At 48.7% G+C, this 20216-nt stretch overlaps 1 protein-coding gene across 6 annotated transcripts; it reads right to left on the bottom strand.

Annotated features, from left to right (window-relative positions):
- Positions 1 to 11296: 11296 nt before the first annotated feature.
- Positions 11297 to 19120, bottom strand: LOC146766704 (uncharacterized). 6 transcript variants are annotated; one of them, XM_085588133.1, is made up of 4 exons: positions 18156 to 19120; positions 15453 to 17475; positions 12284 to 12586; positions 11297 to 11850 (listed from the first exon to the last, which is right to left on the bottom strand). In XM_085588133.1, exons 1-2 carry the CDS (start codon positions 19118 to 19120, stop codon positions 17406 to 17408), a joined length of 1035 nt encoding a protein of 344 aa, XP_085444259.1. In that variant the 3' UTR covers positions 11297 to 11850; positions 12284 to 12586; positions 15453 to 17405. The 6 variants fall into 6 exon arrangements, with proteins under 6 accessions (XP_085444259.1, XP_085444258.1, XP_085444260.1 ...); XM_085588132.1 differs by having other exon boundaries at positions 12284 to 15623; positions 17309 to 17475; XM_085588134.1 differs by having other exon boundaries at positions 17309 to 17475.
- Positions 19121 to 20216: the final 1096 nt, after the last annotated feature.

Below are 20216 nucleotides of genomic sequence, written 5' to 3'. Positions count from 1 at the left end.
AAAGGGGGCTTTTACCTCAATCCAGACCTCTTAAAAGGCGGGACCACAGGGCAGCACCACAAATTTCAAACTCAGGATGACGAAATTTCAAAGGGAAAGAAGAAAAGTCCCCACTACAAAGACGCACCGGCTCACCTGCTTGGCTGCTGCTTCTCGGCACAAAGGTTTGTCCCTCGGCTCCTCCTTTAAGCAATGCTCCACGTACCCAAGTGTGTATCCAGGGGATCCCCCGGACCCTGTCCAAAGCGCTCACCGTCCTTCCAGGAGACAGCCCCGGGAGCCCCCCATAAACTCCTCTCCTCCAGCAGCTCCGTGCAAAAGCCAGCGAAGGCAAAACCTCGCACTAAAATAACCTCCCTCCTCCCTCCCCCCTCCTCCCCGGCAGGAGCCGCCCCTCCTCATCATCCTCACAGCTCACACCTGGGGCTGCTCTGAGCCCTCATCATCCTCACAGCTCACACCTGGGGCTGCTCTGAGCCCTCATCATCCTCACAGCTCACACCTGCCGCTGTTGCCGCACTCCAACAGCGTCTCTCCGTCTCCAGCACACAGCCCACTTCTCACAGACACAGATTCATTGGAAATCTGCTATGGGTGTTGCCTTTTCTTAATCCATCTGGTTACACGATTAAAACACATATATGCATTGATGGTTATTGAGAGAAAGCTTTCCCCTGGAGAAAACAGTCCTTTTGCTGGCACACTTTGATACACCTTCGTGAAAAGCAGAATCAGCACCAACTCCTAAGACCCCTGCCGAGGAACCCAGCCCTGCCTGGGACACCCAAAGCAGCAGACCTCGAAAAAGGAGGGGAAAAGTCAAGCTTGGAGTGGAAAAAGAGGATAGAAGTACAGCAGCCTTTAAAAATGCCTGCACGGAGCAATAGTGGGAACCAGTCACATTTCTTCCTTCCTTGGTTTCTGTGATGACATAAATAGGAAGTAAGAAGACGTTAAACAAAAGGCAGAGCTAGGATTTGACAGGTCTTTATTTTGGCAGGCTGCATGGCAAACGCCTCTTCCGGGACTGCGACACGTTTTGGGGAATGGCAGAGAACGGAGGCAAAAGGTGCCGGGGAGACCTTCTGTTCCCTTCAGCCCCTTGCTCCGCTGGTTTCAGGGCACTCGCTTGGTTCGTTCCTAGAGAAAAACGATAGGGCATGATTTTCAAAACTACTGCCCGTCCCCAGTCAGAGTTTCCTACATTCCTGCATACAAATGAGTGGATCGAGAGAGGGCTTCTTTCCAAATGAGTTTAGCCATAGCTTCCTATTCTTTACCAATAGCTGTGAAAACGAAACACTTGCCAGGTTTTAGTATTCTACACACACCCCTCCCAGGGAATTTTGGGGCAGCTTTGGGTCCCTCTGCGGGACGGCACCCAGCGTGACCCGCCCCCCTCATTCGCCACCCACCCGCTCCTCCACCGCAGTGTGCGTCCCTCTCCTGGGGACCTTGGGGTGCCCCAAATGACATCAGAGCCCCGAGGCTTCAGCCCCTAACCCTGACCCCCGAAGAAAGCACAGGACGAGTCCAACTGCCCCGAACAGCAGCCCAGCACTCCCTTCCAGCCCTTCCCACACCTCCATCCCCCAGAAAGGGACTCCGCCGCAACAAGGAAGGGGGGGCAGCCCCCAGAAGGCTCGAAGCTCCCGCCCCGCCTCGCTGTCGCGGGCCAGGGGCAGAAAGAGGGAGCGGCAGAGGCGGCGGGGACGCGGCACGGCCGGCACGGCACAGAGCGGGGGCCGCTCGCAGCGCGATGCCGGCGGAGCCGCAGGTCCGGCAGCGCCGGGGCGGGGTCCGAGCGGCGCGGGGGATCCGCCGAGAGCCCCGGCCCCGTGCGGGGACTCCCGCAAGGCCCGGGGGGCGCCGGGCTCCGGCCCTCGGGGCTTTATTCTCCGGCGCCCCGAGCCCCGCGGCTGCGGGGGAAAGAAGCGAAGGGGCGACGGGAAGAGAGGAGGGAGAGCGGGACATGCGAAAGGGCGGGGAGGGAGGTCGGGCTGCGGAGGAAAGCGGGCGGGGAAGGGAAAGGCCGGCAGATGAGGAAGAGGGACGGGGCACAGAGGAGGGAGAGAGGGGGAATGGAACGGAGCAGCGGGGCAGGGACAGGACAGGAAGGATCCGGGTTTGGGGGGGACAAGGAAACGGGGGAAAGAGAGGTGACTGAGGGGAATACGGGCAGGAGCATGGAGCGGGAGAGAGAGGGACAGGAGGGGATCCTCCCAGCGCCCCGGCTCCGCCCCGGCGCCCCGCCCCGCCCCGCCCCGCCCGGGCTGCTGCGCTCGGCAGAGCTCGGCTCCGTTCGGCTGGACTCGGCTCCTCGGCCAGCTTCGGCTACTTTCGGCCACGCTCGGCTATTTCCGGCCGCATTCGCCTCCATTCGCCTCTTCGGCAAAGCTCGGCTCGCCTCGGCTGAACTCGGCAGAGCTCGGCTCCGCTCGCCTCCTCGGCCCCTTTCGGCCGCTTTCGCCCACGCTCGCCTAGTCCCGCCCGCGCCCGCCTCCATTCGCCCATTCCCACAGCTCGGCTCCCTCCGCCCGGCCCCGGCTCCCTCCGGCTCACACATTTCCTCAGGGCACCTCATTCCACGGCACACAAACTGCAGCCCCTAAAAGGCTTGCAGCTCTTTCAACACACACACTTGTAACTCAGCTCTCGGGACAGAGCTGATGGCCCCTTTAGGACAAGAATAGTTACATCTAAAAGCAATTCCCTCATTTTGCATCTCCTTTTAATTTAACCCCCCCCCCCAAAATCCCATCCATATCACAAGGAATGTGCAGTTCTGGTTCCCCCACCCTCAGTACCCTATTTGTACAAAGGACCTGGGTGCAGCACACACTCCGGATTCAACTGAATAAAGCCCAGCTTCAATAATAAGAACAACTGACATTTGTTTGCAAATTAGGTGCAGTTTTGTACGGTGCTGCGTACCCTCGGAGCCGAGTCGAGGAAAAAGAGCTACAGCACTGGAACCTAAGTTTTAGTAGCCAAGTCATCTATAACTTGTGCCATAAAGTAAACCAAGGATAACTACAGTATTATCTGCTGAAGTTCTCCACTGTGGGTTTCGGGTACAGCAGCACGTGCTTTACTCCCAGCAAAAGCTGCTCAGGTTGGGGGAGCCAGGAAGCCAAGTCTCTCTACTTTGTCTGAACACCATCTTCCAGGAAGGTACTGCTTCCTCTCTCCCAGGCTCCTTTCAGCAAAGTGGCAAATACAGAATCCGGTGCCACAGGAGGCTCTTGGCTTACCTCCTTGTTGTTTTCAAACTGTTTAAAGCGAAACAAAAAGCATAAGAGAAAAACAGTGATAAGTATGAAACAAAAATCTCTTCAGCCACCTTTGTTTTGAGATGAGCTCTGAACTGAAGCTCTGGAAACACTGGCGTGCAGTCCTGCTAGAACAGAGCTGTCCAGCAGGTTCCCCAGGGGCATCAGGAGTGTTCACACTGCTGAGCTGAGAAAAACTCACCAAACCCAGCCCAGGGGCCTGTGATCCTCCACCCACCTGGGGGAACTCCAGGTGCTGTAAACAGAGGCCACAGCGCACACCAGGCTCTGCTGTGCCCGGTGAGGAGTCTCTGTATGAGCCCTGAGCCCTGGTATCGCCTCCCAAACACCACAGAGACCTCTTGTGCCATCAGAGAAAAGCCCTGGAGCAAACATGTGTCCCCAGCAGGATCAACAAGAGATGCAGAATTACCTCCTCAATAAAAATGCTGTTTCTGATGGAAATGTAACCTCTGTCGACTGCGAGGATTTTATAGGAATACTGGCTCAAGAATTCAGCGACTTCAGGGACTCCATACCACAGGTTCCTGGGACTGCTTGGGCATCCAGAGTCTATAGTATCGGTTAAACTGGTAGAGCTGAGGATACTTAGCAGCTTTCAGGGACTCGGGATCTTTGTCACAGAGCTGGAGCGTCAAGCAGGGAGCAAGGGGTTCTCTCGGAGAATGCAGGAGGTCAGTGAAAACAGCACCAAGGTCCTCCACGACATCTGCTCCTAGAAAAGCCAAATAAATTAAACTATTGACATGAGCACGGACACTGGGACAACCTTCCTTACTTTGGGCCTTGCCAGCAGCCCACAGAGCCTCATGGAGAAAAGAACTGAACAAGATCAAAAAGTGTTCCTAGTGAACTATACACGTGCTCCTGGCCGCTGAGGTACCTGAAAAACCCTCCAGACATCATCAGCTCTTGCTGAAGCAAATAATCCACATTCGCTGTGTTGTGCCAAAAACACGCCCGGCCCTTAACAGGGAGAGACCCTGCCAGGCACCGCCTCAGAGAAGAACCAAGCTAACACCCAGCCAACATGTACAAATTAAGCAGAATTTTCTGTCAGAACTGGGACTTTCAGCACCCCCCAGGTGCTACTCGACTGCCACATACACACAGAGGGCTTTGTGAGGTGCTCTGGGGTTGGCCAATCCTGCTCCAAGCCCTGCTGATGCCCCTGTGATTTTAAGGCTGTCCTCAAGGAGGTGGTAGAACCTCGCAATATTTGCCCTTGGAGCTTAATTTCTGAAGTTTTCCTTGGGAAACGCATCCACTTCCTACTTAACAATGCAGTCCCCTCTCCCTGCTCTCGGGAAGAGCTGCCCACAGGCACGAGAATCACCTTCCTCTCCTGATCGCCACGCTCTGCCCTTAAAACGCTGTGTTACTGAGGCCAACTACTTCCAGACCAAGACTGTCCATGCAGGGACAGTGCCCCTTTTCTTTAGAAGGTAACATGAGGGAAGGTAACAGGACCTCGCAGCCAGCAAGAGGATGGGAGAAGAAGCTGTGCTATCAGCAAGTACCAGTGCTCCAAATGCAGGGAGCGCCATGCAGCCCCGTCTCTGCCAGGAAAGGCTCATGGAGCAGAAGAATGAGCACACGGGCTGCCTCTCAATCTTCTGGCAGGAAGCTTCTCTACTCCCCTTGTGCCTGGACACAAAGCTTTGGGCAGTAAGAAGGGAGAGGCACGGTGGCACCCGTTCAGGGACGAGCCAAGCTACGGCACACCCTGCCCTGGTTCAGTGCTGGGAACTGACGGTGAGCTGGCTACAAAAACCACAGGAAAGATCATGTTTGACCCCATGCAGCTTTTCTCTTAGAAATCACTTTAGACACTCTTCTTGTGACTAGCGCTCAGTGAATCCTACCGGGACAGAATGGGATGTGCTGCAGCAGCAACCCTGACCATGGCGTGGCTGTCCCTGCTACCTGCACGGACACAGCTTGGCCACGGAGAGAAAATCTTTTGTGCCAGGAATATTTACCAGTGCCAGGTGCTGGTAAGCACTGCTCAGGGTGCTGCTGGCACCTGGGATGGCTCAAAGCTCCATGGTTTGTGGCAACAGCCAAAAAGCACATGCCACTTCCTGAGGACCTCCACCTGTAGTATCCTGGGCAATTCAAAACCCACTATTCCCTTGTGCCTTTGTCTACCTGGAGTCATTCAGGGAAATGAAAATACACTAACTGAATTAAGAAGAGAAAACTGTTAAGATACATTATTCTTAGGCCTCTGATGGAGAATTGAAGCACCATCAATTGCCTTCCTTCCTGCTCCTTTAATTTGCAGAATGAGTGTCCATACAGACTTCTAATGAGGTTTAATTCATCTTCCTTAAAGGTAGCTTAGTTTAACTTCCTTCTATTCCTCCTCTAGACAACTTATGAATTACACTATTAAAGCACCCTGACTCAAAGGATTCTTGCACTGTGGGAACACTTCCTGCTCAGAGTTTTTCAACAGTTAAAATCTCTGTGCTATCTTTTATGCCAGATTTAGTCAACTAGCCTAAATGGGTCCACAAAAGACATCTGTATGGATGAATGCAATTAGGTAAAATCTTCTCCTTCTCCTACTCAACAGAGTTATAGGGCCTGCAACAACATGCTAATTCAAGTTAAGAATGATTCTAGTGACTTCACTGTAGTTTGATAAGTATTAAGGATTTGCCTAGCAATGTGCTTGTACTGATTTTAATAAACTTTTTTCATCACTAGAGGCAAATTCCAGGAGACATTTATTTTAATTTAACTAACTCTACCTGAAGACATACCTTTGGTTAAGTAACCAGTATCCTTCACAGAACTGACTTACCTAAAGTGAGGTACTCTTAAATTGCTGTAATACCCAAAAGGAATCTACACACTGCAAAATGCCTTCAAGAATAATTGTGTTTAATTGGTATGGAGAAAGTTATGGTTGTGTTCTGAAAAACCATTCTTCTGCTAAAGATGAGGGACAAGATGCACATTTAAATTACTATGACACGGTGTGAATGAGACAGGGTCACATATATCAAAGGAAAACTACATCATTTTATGTTGCTTTCCTGTTTTTCCACTGCTTAGGTTTACAAAACTGGCAACACAATGTGTTGTCAAATATGTTGAGAGCTAGTTTTGGAGAGTACTCGATCTGAAAATAAATTCTCTTTTTAGGTGGCAATTGACTTCCACTGTCCTTAGTTACAAAGAGGGTCCACAGGAGTGTAGAACTTTTGAGGTCTGTGCTGCAGAAGCATGGGCTATGTTGCAGTTACTGCTGAACCACGCTCTGCCCTTAAAACGCTGTGTTACTGAAGCCAACTACTTCCAGGACCAAGACTATGCAGGGACAGTGTCCCTTCTCTTTAGGGTCAGGGAAAAAGGGCAGAAGCACCTACAGAGCTTCAATGCCCCTCTTGAGCACAAAGCACCGTGAATCTGCACCTCCTTCTGCTTGCAGGGAAGATAATAAAATGCCTCAAGGTAAAAAATGATAAATGGTAAAAAATTATTGCAAGAGGGCAGAAATGATGCCACTTTCACTCCACTGCTAGAAACGACACATAAAACATTAAAAAAACCCTGTACCTGTTCCATTTTCAGACTGAAACAACAGCATATTCCTGGCTTCTAATGCAGCAGGGACAACAGCACTGAAGGGAAATGTTTGGATAATCACATCTTCATTCAAAGAGAACCCAATTTCTTCATCTAAGCCATCACTGCCCTCCATCAGAACAGCCAGCACATCCACGACATCTAATAAGTGAAGGAAAAAATGTAAGCAGAGGATCCAGACTAACTGGGAAAACAACAGAGGTAAAATGCAACATTCCAAGAACACAAAGTATCTTTTTAGTTTCCCCCAAAAAAACCAAAACCAAACCAAACAAACAAAAAACCCCACCAAAATGGAAACATTTTATACGGCCCCCTTGAGGACTTTCTTGGGTTGTTACTGATGTTTGGAGGGGTGTAAGGGCAGTTAACACTTGTGTTTGTGATGCTTTTGCTTGCTTTTGTAACTTTTCCTTTAGTATTTTAATAGTTTTAACTAAAAATGTTTGTGGCTTTGTTGGTATAGTAGTTATCTGTTTTAGTGTATTTTTTATAGTTTAATTAGTTTTTAATGTATTTAGTATACTTCTTGTAGAAGTATTACAATTTTGTAAAGCATACTGCTTTAATAATTAATTAATAATTTAATGATTTACGTATAAACGTATAAATATATATTTAACGTATAAATATATAAATATATTATGTATAAACTTAGGCACTCTAGTTTTTTTTTACTGCTGTTGTTGCTTTATTAATAAATGCTTTAAAAGTTTTTTGGTTTTTTTTTTTGCTTAATTTTTATATATGCTGGTAAATTTCTTGGGTCTTTTACTTTATCTATAGCTTGTTGAGTTAGTTGCATTGCCTTTTGACATTTTTTAGGTTTTAGCATAGCTTGTGCCTTAGTGCGAAAACATGGTCTTAAGCTTATCAATTTATCTATAGTTACTTTGTGAAGAGGATCTTTAGGCTGCTTTTGCATAGCTACAGCTTTATTAACTTCTGCTTGCTAGTGTGCACTAAATAAAAGTTTCTGATGCGGTGAGAAAATAAGTTTAGCAAGACTTTTAGAATTTTTTGGTAACAATATATTAGTACTCTAAATATAATTTAGTATTTGCTGAGTTGGTTTATTAGTTACTCTAAATTGACTCACTGTAGCTTGCAACTGTGACAACAATTTTTTAATCTAACGGTGTAATTTGAGCTGGTAACCTTTTGCTCGCTTGCTGCTGAAAAATTATAGGATAAGCTAAGTCGGCTGCTAGTTCTAAAGTTTGCTTATTCTCTTTGTTTAGTTTTTCTTTTGTTAGAGTTGCCTAAACTTCTTTTTGCTCTCTGGCCAGAGCCTTTGTTAGGTCAGACTTTGCCTTAGGGGGTGATTTACTGACAGACAAACTCTGACAAACCGGTGATCTCTGTTTGGGGGGGCTGGAGGAGCCGTGGGCTCACAACGCGACTCTGTTTCCGTGTCCTCAGGCACGGGTCGCAATGGAGGTAACTCCACTGTAGACACAGCAGGTGGCATGGAAATACTAGGTAATTAATTTTCTCTGCTATAACTTTTATTCTTCTCTAGTGTGACGTTGCTTGTGCAGCAGCTTTTTTTTCTGCCTGATGTTGTAATAACTCATTGTGAACTACCTTTTACAACTTTTTTAGCTTTTTGGCTGCCTTATCATAATCTAAAATGTCTTCTTATAGTTTATCTTTAAACTTACGCCACTTAGACAACTTATGTACTGTATGAGGATTTATAAAGAACCCCTTAGCATACCTATATGTTAATAACCTTGGCAGATCTTTATGTAAATCAATGTTTTTAATCTGCCTTTTCTGCAAGAATGCAGTAAATAAATCATATGCTGCTTGCCTCTCCATACCTCTATTGTCAGCGCTGTTGCAGCCCTCCGAGGTCGTCGGCAGCACGTATCGGCCAGGCTTGCCTCTGCAGTCACCTGGGGCACGGTGCACTCTATTTCAATTCAGCACTTTTGCCGTCCTGGCTGCATCAGGACCTGAACTCTTTTTCATCACTCCACCGTGGCGCCTATCACGTCGAGGTCACCATTTTTGGGGAAAAATAACGGGAGAAAAGCCCATTCTATAATGCCAACAAGTTTCAGTTTATTCTAAGTACGCATGTACAGTTATACCCGTTATAATGAAGCTCATGCATATTGCAAAACTTAGGCTCCTCATTGGTGTCTCTAGAACAGGTCAAGCTCGCCTTTGGGGCTTTCTCTGCTTGCTTTGTTTTCCCTTACACTTATCTCTTTGCTGACCGTTCTGCTGCTGGGAACCAGCTCACCCAAGGACGTGTGATATTGTTGCTACATCCGCTATTGCTGCACTCTGCAATTTTCAGCTACCGCTTCACTAACTGCAAGTAGTCATGGCCTCTCTCCCGAAGCCACTCATCCACAAAACTCTCCACACATCGATCCGAATTTTTGGGCACTTTTCCCTTTTTTTTTTTTTTTTTTTTTCCCCCATTTTTTGCCTTTCCCGCATTTTTGGGCTCCTAAACCGTTTCTTTGTGCGATTTTCCCACATTTTCTGATCTTTTTCCCACTTTTCGGCTCTTTCGCCGACTTTGGTCACTCCCCCCCAATTTCCGAGCTCCCCGATCCCATTTTCGCCCATTCTTCCCTAATTTTTGGGCTCTTTACCCATTTTTGGTCACTTCCCCCCAGTTTCCGCGTTCCCCCATCCCGATTCCGGGCTCCTTGTCCCGCTTTTTGGCTTTTTTTTTCCCGTTTTTTACCTTTTTTTCCCCTTTTTCTGGACTCTCGCATGTCATATTTCCCGCGTCCGGTCCCTCATGGCGGCCGCGCACGCGCAGGAGCGACCACAGGGACGGTCCATAGAGATGAATGGGAGGTCCTCCAGGAGCATAGAGACGAGCCGGAAGTTCCATGAAACCATAGAGACGAACAGAAAGTCCTCCAGAAACCATAGAGATGAACCGGAAGTTCCATAAGATCATAGAGACGAACATGAAGTCCTCCAAAAACCATAGAGATGAGCCGGAAGTTCCAAGAAACGATAGAGACTAAGCGGAAGTTTTCCAGAAACCATGGAGATTAACCGGAAATTCCACAACACCATTGAGACGAACAAGAAGTCCTCAAAAACAATAGAGATGAACCGTTGTCGTACGGACGGCAGCCGGCGCGGGACAACAAGCCACAACGCGATTTCGTACGGACGGCGACCGGTGCGGGACAGAAATCCGCAACGCTTGGTGGCATGGACGGCGGCAGGCGCGGGACAGAAAGCTGCCCTCGCCGCTGCCATCCTTCTCCGGCGCCGCCGCGGAGCCGCCTTCAGCTCTCCCCTCACTCACAGACACCGCCCCGCTCGCCGCTCGCTGCCGCCCCTCGCCCTTCCCGCCCCGTCTCGGTGGTTTTGGGGCCGCTCTGGCTCCTCCCGCCCCGTCTCGGTGGTTTTGCCGGGCGCTGGCTGGGGGCCTGCAGTACCGCCCTGTGTCCACAAGGCGGCAGCACTGCCGCCCGCCACCGTCGGGGGCCGCCGCTCGCCTCGGGGCCGCGGGGCGGGGCCGGCGGCAAAAAAGAACGGGCGCCGTCCCCTGCGGAACGTCCTCGGTAGCAAATGCCCCGAAACATCCCGCGCGGAAAAGAACGCAAACAAAAAAAACCCTGCCTCTAACCCAACAAGAACCAAAAGAAAAAACCTTTTCTTTTAAACTGCATTTCAATGTATTTTGTTTTTATATTTTTAATATTTATATACACATTCATATTTATAATTCGGATTTAAAGGCTGACAGGGGAGGGAAGAGGGACGGTGGACAGAGGAGGGAGAGAGGAGGAAAGGAACGGAGCAGCGGGGCAGGGACAGGACAGGAAGGATCCGGGTTTGGGGGGGACAAGGAAACGGGGGAAAGAGAGATAACCGAGGGGAATACGGGCAGGAGCACGGAGAAGGAGGGAGAGGGACAGGAGTGGGATCCCTCCCAGCGCCCCGGCTCCGCCCCGGCGCCCCGCCCTGCCCGGGCTGCTGCGCTCGGCAGAGCTCGGCTCCGTTCGGCTGGACTCGGCTCCTCGGCCAGCTTCGGCTACTTTCGGCCACGCTCGGCTATTTCCGGCCGCATTCGCCTCCATTCGCCTCTTCGGCAAAGCTCGGCTCGCCCCGGCTGAACTCGGCAGAGCTCGGCTCCGCTCGCCTCCTCGGCCCCTTTCGGCCGCTTTCGCCCACGCTCGCCTAGTCCCGCCCGCGCCCGCCTCCATTCGCCCATTCCCACAGCTCGGCTCCCTCCGCCCGGCCTCGGCTCCCTCCGGCTCACACATTTCCTCAGGGCACCTCATTCCACGGCACACAAACTGCAGCCCCTAAAGGCTTGCGGCTCTTCCAACACACACACTCCTAACTCAGCTCTGGGGACAGAGCTGATGGCCCCTTTAGGACAAGAATAGTTACATCTAAAAGCAATTCCCTCATTTTGCATCTCCTTTTTATTGAACCCCCCCAAAATCCCATCCATATCACAAGGAATGTGCAGTTCTGGTTCCCCCACCCTCAGTACCCTATTTGTACAAAGGACCTGGGTGCAGCACACACTCCGGATTCAACTCAATAAAGCCCAGCTTCAATAATCAGAACAACTGACATTTGTTTACAAATTAGGTATAATTTTGTACGGTGCTGCGTACCCTCGGAGCTGAGTCGAGGAAAAAGAGCTACAGCACTGGAACCTAAGTTTTAGCAGCCAAGTCATCTATAACTTGTACCATAAAGTAAACCAAGGATAACTACATTATTATCTGCAGAAGTTCTCCACTGTGGGTTTCGGGTACAGCAGCACGTGCTTTACTCCCAGCAAAAGCTGCTCAGGTTGGGGGAGCCAGGAAGCCAAGTCTCTCCACTTTGTCTGAACACCATCTTCCAGGAAGGTACTGCTTCTTCTCTCCCAGGCTCCCTTCAACAAAGTGGCAAATACAGAATCCGGTGCCACAGGAGGCTCTTGGCTGACCTCCTTGTGGTTTTCAAACTGTTTAAAGCGAAACAAAAAGCATAAGAGAAAAACAGCGATGAGTATGAAACAAAAATCTCTTCAGCCACCTTTGTTTTGAGATGAGCCCTGAACTGAATCTCTGGAAACACTGGCATGCAGTCCTGCTAGAACAGAGCTGTCCAGCAGGTTCCCCAGGGGCATCAGGAGTGTTCACACTGCTGAGCTTAGAAAAACTCACCAAACCCAGCCCAGGGGCCTGTGATCCTCCACCCACCTGGGGGAACTCCAGGTGCTGTAAACAGAGGCCACAGCGCACACCAGGCTCTGCTGTGCCCGGTGAGGAGTCTCTGTATGAGCCCTGAGCCCTGGTATCGCCTCCCAAACACCACAGAGACCTCTTGTGCCATCAGAGAAAAGCCCTGGAGCAAACATGTGTCCCCAGCAGGATCAACAAGAGATGCAGAATTACCTCCTCAATAAAAATGCTGTTTCTGATGGAAATGTAACCTCTGTCGACTGCGAGGATTTTATAGGAATACTGGCTCAAGAATTCAGCGACTTCAGGGACTCCATACCACAGGTTCCTGGGACTGCTTGGGCATCCAGAGTCTATAGTATCGGTTAAACTGGTAGAGCTGAGGATACTTAGCAGCTTTCAGGGACTCGGGATCTTTGTCACAGAGCTGGAGCGTCAAGCAGGGAGCAAGGGGTTCTCTCAGAGAGTGCAGGAGGTCAGTGAAAACAGCACCAAGGTCCTCCACGACATCTGCTCCTAGAAAAGCCAAATAAATTAAACTATTAACATGAGCACGGACACTGGGACAACCTTCCTTACTTTGGGCCTTGCCAGCAGCCCACAGAGCCTCATGGAGAAAAGAACTGAACAAGATCAAAAAGTGTTCCTAGTGAACTATACACGTGCTCCTGGCTGCTGAGGTGCCTGAAAAACCCTCCAGACATCATCAGCTCTTGCTGAAGCAAATAATCCACCTTTGCTGTGTTGTGCCAAAAACACAGCCGTCTCTTAACAGGGACGGACCCTGCCAGGCACCGCCTCAGAGAAGAACCGAGCTGTACTGGGGGCACACACCCAGCCAACGTGTACAAGTTAAGCAGAATTTTCTGTCAGAACTGGGACTTTCAGCACCCCCCAGGTGCTACTCGACTGCCACATACACACAGAGGGCTTCGTGAGGCGCTCTGGGGTTGGCCAGTCCTGCTCCAAGCTCTGCTGATGCCCCTGTGGTTTTAACGCTGTCCTCAAGGAGGTGGTAGAACCTCGCAGTATTTGCCCTTGGAGCTTAATTTCTGAAGTTTTCCTTGGGAAACGCATCCACTTCCTACTTAACAATGCAGTCCCCTCTCCCTGATCTCGGGAAGAGCTGCCCACAGGCACGAGAATCACCTTCCTCTCCTGATCGCCACGCTCTGCCCTTAAAACGCTGTGTTACTGAGGCCAACTACTTCCAGACCAAGACTGTCCATGCAGGGACAGTGCCCCTTTTCTTTAGAAGGTAACGTGAGGGAAGGTAACAGGACCTCGCAGCCAGCAAGAGGATGGGAGAAGAAGCTGTGCTATCAGCAAGTACCAGTGCTCCAAATGCAGGGAGCGCCATGCAGCCCCGTCTCTGCCAGGAAAGGCTCATGGAGCAGAAGAATGAGCACACGGGCTGCCTCTCAATCTCCTGGCAGGAAGCTTCTCTACTCCCCTTGTGCCTGGACACAAAGCTTTGGGCAGTAAGAAGGGAGAGGCACGGTGGCACCCGTTCAGGGACGAGCCAAGCTACGGCACACCCTGCCCTGGTTCAGTGCTGGGAACTGACGGTGAGCTGGCTACAAAAACCACAGGAAAGATCATGTTTGACCCCATGCAGCTTTTCTCTTAGAAATCACTTTAGACACTCTTCTTGTGACTAGCGCTCAGTGAATCCTACCGGGACAGAATGGGATGTGCTGCAGCAGCAACCCTGACCATGGCGTGGCTGTCCCTGCTACCTGCACGGACACAGCTTGGCCACGGAGAGAAAATCTTGTGCCAGGAATATTTACCAGTGCCAGGTGCTGGTAAGCACTGCTCAGGGTGCTGCTGGCACCTGGGATGGCTCAAAGCTCCATGGTTTGTGGCAACAGCCAAAAAGCACATGCCACTTCCTGAGGACCTCCACCTGTAGTATCCTGGGCAATTCAAAACCCACTATTCCCTTGTGCCTTTGTCTACCTGGAGTCATTCAGGGAAATGAAAATACACTAACTGAATTAAGAAGAGAAAACTGTTAAGATACATTATTCTTAGGCCTCTGATGGAGAATTGAAGCACCATCAATTGCCTTCCTTCCTGCTCCTTTAATTTGCAGAATGAGTGTCCATACAGACTTCTAATGAGGTTTAATTCATCTTCCTTAAAGGTAGCTTAGTTTAACTTCCTTCTATTCCTCCTCTAGACAACTTATGAATTACACTATTAAAGCACCCTGACTCAAAGGATTCTTGCACTGTGGGAACACTTCCTGCTCAGAGTTTTTCAACAGTTAAAATCTCTGTGCTATCTTTTATGCCAGATTTAGTCAACTAGCCTAAATGGGTCCACAAAAGACATCTGTATGGATGAATGCAATTAGGTAAAATCTTCTCCTTCTCCTACTCAACAGAGTTATAGGGCCTGCAACAACATGCTAATTCAAGTTAAGAATGATTCTAGTGACTTCACTGTAGTTTGATAAGTATTAAGGATTTGCCTAGCAATGTGCTTGTACTGATTTTAATAAACTTTTTTCATCACTAGAGGCAAATTCCAGGAGACATTTATTTTAATTTAACTAACTCTACCTGAAGACATACCTTTGGTTAAGTAACCAGTATCCTTCACAGAACTGACTTACCTAAAGTGAGGTACTCTTAAATTGCTGTAATACCCAAAAGGAATCTACACACTGCAAAATGCCTTCAAGAATAATTGTGTTTAATTGGTATGGAGAAAGTTATGGTTGTGTTCTGAAAAACCATTCTTCTGCTAAAGATGAGGGACAAGATGCACATTTAAATTACTATGACACGGTGTGAATGAGACAGGGTCACATATATCAAAGGAAAACTACATCATTTTATGTTGCTTTCCTGTTTTTCCACTGCTTAGGTTTACAAAACTGGCAACACAATGTGTTGTCAAATATGTTGAGAGCTAGTTTTGGACAGTACTCGATCTGAAAATAAATTCTCTTTTTAGGTGGCAATTGACTTCCACTGTCCTTAGTTACAAAGAGGGTCCACAGGAGTGTAGAACTTTTGAGGTCTGTGCTGCAGAAGCATGGGCTATGTTGCAGTTACTGCTGAACCACGCTCTGCCCTTAAAACGCTGTGTTACTGAAGCCAACTACTTCCAGGACCAAGACTATGCAGGGACAGTGTCCCTTCTCTTTAGGGTCAGGGAAAAAGGGCAGAAGCACCTACAGAGCTTCAATGCCCCTCTTGAGCACAAAGCACCGTGAATCTGCACCTCCTTCTGCTTGCAGGGAAGATAATAAAATGCCTCAAGGTAAAAAATGATAAATGGTAAAAAATTATTGCAAGAGGGCAGAAATGATGCCACTTTCACTCCACTGCTGGAAATTACACATAAAACATTAAAAAAACCCCTGTACCTGTTCCATTTTCAGACTAAAGCAACAGTATATTCCTGGCTGCTAATGCAGCAGGGACAACAGCACTGAAGTGAAATGTTTGGATAATCATATCTTCATTTTAAGAGAACCCAATTTCTTCATCTAAGCCATCACTGCCCTCCATCAGAACAGCCAGCACATCCACGACATCTAATAAGTGAAGGAAAAAATGTAAGCAGAGGATCCAGACTAACTGGGAAAACAACAGAGGTAAAATGCAACATTCCAGGAACACAAAGTATCTTTTTAGTTTCCCCCCAAAAAACCAAAACCAAACCAAACAAACAAAAAACCCCACCAAAATGGAAACATTTTATACGGCCCCCTTGAGGACTTTCTTGGGTTGTTACTGATGTTTGGAGGGGTGTAAGGGCAGTTAACACTTGTGTTTGTGATGCTTTTGCTTGCTTTTGTAACTTTTCCTTTAGTATTTTAATAGTTTTAACTAAAAATGTTTGTGGCTTTGTTGGTATAGTAGTTATCTGTTTTAGTGTATTTTTTATAGTTTAATTAGTTTTTAATGTATTTAGTATACTTCTTGTAGAAGTATTACAATTTTGTAAAGCATACTGCTTTAATAATTAATTAATAATTTAATGATTTACGTATAAACGTATAAATATATATTTAACGTATAAATATATAAATATATTATGTATAAACTTAGGCACTCTAGTTTTTTTTTACTGCTGTTGTTGCTTTATTAATAAATGCTTTAAAAGTTTTTTGGTTTTTTTTTTTGCTTAATTTTTATATATGCTGGTAAATTTCTTGGGTCTTTTACTTTATCTATAGCTTGTTGAGTTAGTTGCATTGCCTTTTGACATTTTTTAGGTTTTAGCATAGCTTGTGCCTTAGTGCGAAAACATGGTCTTAAGCTTATCAATTTATCTATAGTTACTTTGTGAAGAGGATCTTTAGGCTGCTTTTGCATAGCTACAGCTTTATTAACTTCTGCTTGCTAGTGTGCACTAAATAAAAGTTTCTGATGCGGTGAGAAAATAAGTTTAGCAAGACTTTTAGAATTTTTTGGTAACAATATATTAGTACTCTAAATATAATTTAGTATTTGCTGAGTTGGTTTATTAGTTACTCTAAATTGACTCACTGTAGCTTGCAACTGTGACAACAATTTTTTAATCTAACGGTGTAATTTGAGCTGGTAACCTTTTGCTCGCTTGCTGCTGAAAAATTATAGGATAAGCTAAGTCGGCTGCTAGTTCTAAAGTTTGCTTATTCTCTTTGTTTAGTTTTTCTTTTGTTAGAGTTGCCTAAACTTCTTTTTGCTCTCTGGCCAGAGCCTTTGTTAGGTCAGACTTTGCCTTAGGGGGTGATTTACTGACAGACAAACTCTGACAAACCGGTGATCTCTGTTTGGGGGGGCTGGAGGAGCCGTGGGCTCACAACGCGACTCTGTTTCCGTGTCCTCAGGCACGGGTCGCAATGGAGGTAACTCCACTGTAGACACAGCAGGTGGCATGGAAATACTAGGTAATTAATTTTCTCTGCTATAACTTTTATTCTTCTCTAGTGTGACGTTGCTTGTGCAGCAGCTTTTTTTTCTGCCTGATGTTGTAATAACTCATTGTGAACTACCTTTTACAACTTTTTTAGCTTTTTGGCTGCCTTATCATAATCTAAAATGTCTTCTTATAGTTTATCTTTAAACTTACGCCACTTAGACAACTTATGTACTGTATGAGGATTTATAAAGAACCCCTTAGCATACCTATATGTTAATAACCTTGGCAGATCTTTATGTAAATCAATGTTTTTAATCTGCCTTTTCTGCAAGAATGCAGTAAATAAATCATATGCTGCTTGCCTCTCCATACCTCTATTGTCAGCGCTGTTGCAGCCCTCCGAGGTCGTCGGCAGCACGTATCGGCCAGGCTTGCCTCTGCAGTCACCTGGGGCACGGTGCACTCTATTTCAATTCAGCACTTTTGCCGTCCTGGCTGCATCAGGACCTGAACTCTTTTTCATCACTCCACCGTGGCGCCTATCACGTCGAGGTCACCATTTTTGGGGAAAAATAACGGGAGAAAAGCCCATTCTATAATGCCAACAAGTTTCAGTTTATTCTAAGTACGCATGTACAGTTATACCCGTTATAATGAAGCTCATGCATATTGCAAAACTTAGGCTCCTCATTGGTGTCTCTAGAACAGGTCAAGCTCGCCTTTGGGGCTTTCTCTGCTTGCTTTGTTTTCCCTTACACTTATCTCTTTGCTGACCGTTCTGCTGCTGGGAACCAGCTCACCCAAGGACGTGTGATATTGTTGCTACATCCGCTATTGCTGCACTCTGCAATTTTCAGCTACCGCTTCACTAACTGCAAGTAGTCATGGCCTCTCTCCCGAAGCCACTCATCCACAAAACTCTCCACACATCGATCCGAATTTTTGGGCACTTTTCCCTTTTTTTTTTTTTTTTTTTTTGCTTTTTCCCCATTTTTTGCCTTTCCCGCATTTTTGGGCTCCTAAACCGTTTCTTTGTGCGATTTTCCCACATTTTCAGATCTTTTTCCCACTTTTCGGCTCTTTCGCCGACTTTGGTCACTTCCCCCCCATTTCCGAGCTCCCCGAACCCTACTTCGCCCTTCCCCAATTGCTGGTCTCTTTTCCCATTTTTGGCCACTTTCCCGCCATTTCCGCGTTCCCCCATCCCGTTTCCGGGCACCTTTTCCCGCTTTTTGGCCTGTTTTTCCCGTTTTTTCCCTTTTTTTCCCCATTTTTCGGGGCTCTCGCCTGGCACATTTCCCGCATCCGATCCCTCATGGCGGCCGCGCACGCGCAGGAGCGACAACAGAGACGGTCCATAGAGATGAATGGGGAGGTCCTCCAGGAGCATAGAGACGAGCCGGAAGTTCCATGAAACCATAGAGATGAAACGGAAGTCCTCCAAAAACCATAGAGATGAGCAGGAAGTTCCACAATACCATAGAGACGAACCGGAAGTCCTCCAAAAACCATAGAGAAGAGCCGGAAGTTCCATAATACCATAGAGACGAACCGGTAGTCCTCCAGAAACCATAGAGATGAGCCGGAAGTTCCATAATACCATAGAGACGAACAGGACGTTTTCCAGAAACCATAGAGATGAGCCGGAAGTTCTGTACAACCATAGAGATGAACCAGAAATTCGCCAGAAACGAGAGAGATTAACCATTGTGGTACGGACGGCGGCCGGCGCGGGACAGAAATTCGCAACGCGTCGTGGCATGGACGACGGCCGGCGCGGGACAGAAAGCCGCCGTCGGCGCTGCCATCCTTCTCCGGCGCCGCCGCGGAGCCGCCTCCAGCCCTCCCCTCACTCACAGACACCGCCCCGCTCGCCGCTCGCTGCCGCCCCTCGCCCTTCCCGCCCCGTCTCGGTGGTTTTGGGGCCGCTCTGGCTCCTCCCGCCCCGTCTCGGTGGTTTTGCCGGGCGCTGGCTGGGGGCCTGCAGTACCGCCCTGTGTCCACAAGGCGGCAGCACTGCCGCCCGCCACCGTCGGGGGCCGCCGCTCGCCTCGGGGCCGCGGGGCGGGGCCGGCGGCAAAAAAGAACGGGCCCCGTCCCCTCTGGAACGTCCTCGGCAGCAAATTTCCCGAAACATCCCGCGCGGAAAAGAACGCCAACAAAAAGCCCTACCTCTAACCCCATAAGAACCAAAAGAAAAAACCTTTTATTTTAAACTGCATTTCAATGTGTTTTATTTTTATATTTTTCATATTTATATTCACATTCGGATTTATAATCCAGATTTAAAGGCCGGCAGGGGAGGGAAGAGGGACGGGGCACAGAGGAGGGAGAGAGGGGGAATGGAACGGAGCAGCGGGGCGGGGACAGGACAGGAAGGAGCCGGGTTTGGGGGGGACACGGAAACGGGGAAAGAGAGATAACCGAGGGGAATACGGGCAGGAGCACGGAGAAGGAGGGAGAGGGACAGGAGTGGGATCCTCCCAGCGCCCCGGCTCCGCCCCGGCGCCCCGCCCTGCCCGGGATGCTGCGCTCGGCAGAGCTCGGCTCCGTTCGGCTGGACTCGGCTCCTCGGCCAGCTTCGGCTACTTTCGGCCACGCTCGGCTATTTCCGGCCGCATTCGCCTCCATTCGCCTCTTCGGCAAAGCTCGGCTCGCCCCGGCTGAACTCGGCAAAGCTCGGCTCCGCTCGCCTCCTCGGGCCCTTTCGGCTGCTTTCGGCCACGCTCGCCTATTCCCGCCCGCACCCGCCTCCATTCGCCCATTCCCACAGCTCGGCTCCCTCCGCCCGGCCCCGGCTCCCTCCGGCTCACACATTTCCTCAGGGCACCTCATTCCACGGCACACAAACTGCAGCCCCTAAAGGCTTGCGGCTCTTTCAACACACACACTTGTAATTCAACTATCGGGACAGAGCTGATGGCTCCTTTAGGACAAGAATAGTTACATCTAAAAGCAATTCCCTCATTTTGCATCTCCTTTTTATTTAACCCCCTCCCCCAAATATCCCATCCATATCACAAGGAATGTGCAGTTCTGGTTCCCCAAGCCCCCGTACGCTATTTGTACAAAGGACCTGGGTGAAGCACACACTCGGGATTCAACTGAATAAAGCCCAGCTTCAATAATCAGTACAACTGACATTTGTTTACAAATTAGGTGCAGTTTTGTAGGGTGCTGCGTACCCTCGTAGCCGAGTCGAGGAAAAAGAGCTACAGCACTGGAACCTAAGTTTTAGCAGTCAAGTAATTTGTAACTTGTGTCATAAAGTAAACCAAGC

This window comes from Lonchura striata, chromosome 9 (assembly GCF_050655825.1).
Source record: "Lonchura striata isolate lonStrDom1 chromosome 9, ASM5065582v1, whole genome shotgun sequence".
NCBI lineage: Eukaryota > Metazoa > Chordata > Aves > Passeriformes > Estrildidae > Lonchura > Lonchura striata.
The sequence above is the reverse complement of the archived record's forward strand: the minus strand, read 5'-3'. Positions and strand labels throughout refer to the sequence as shown.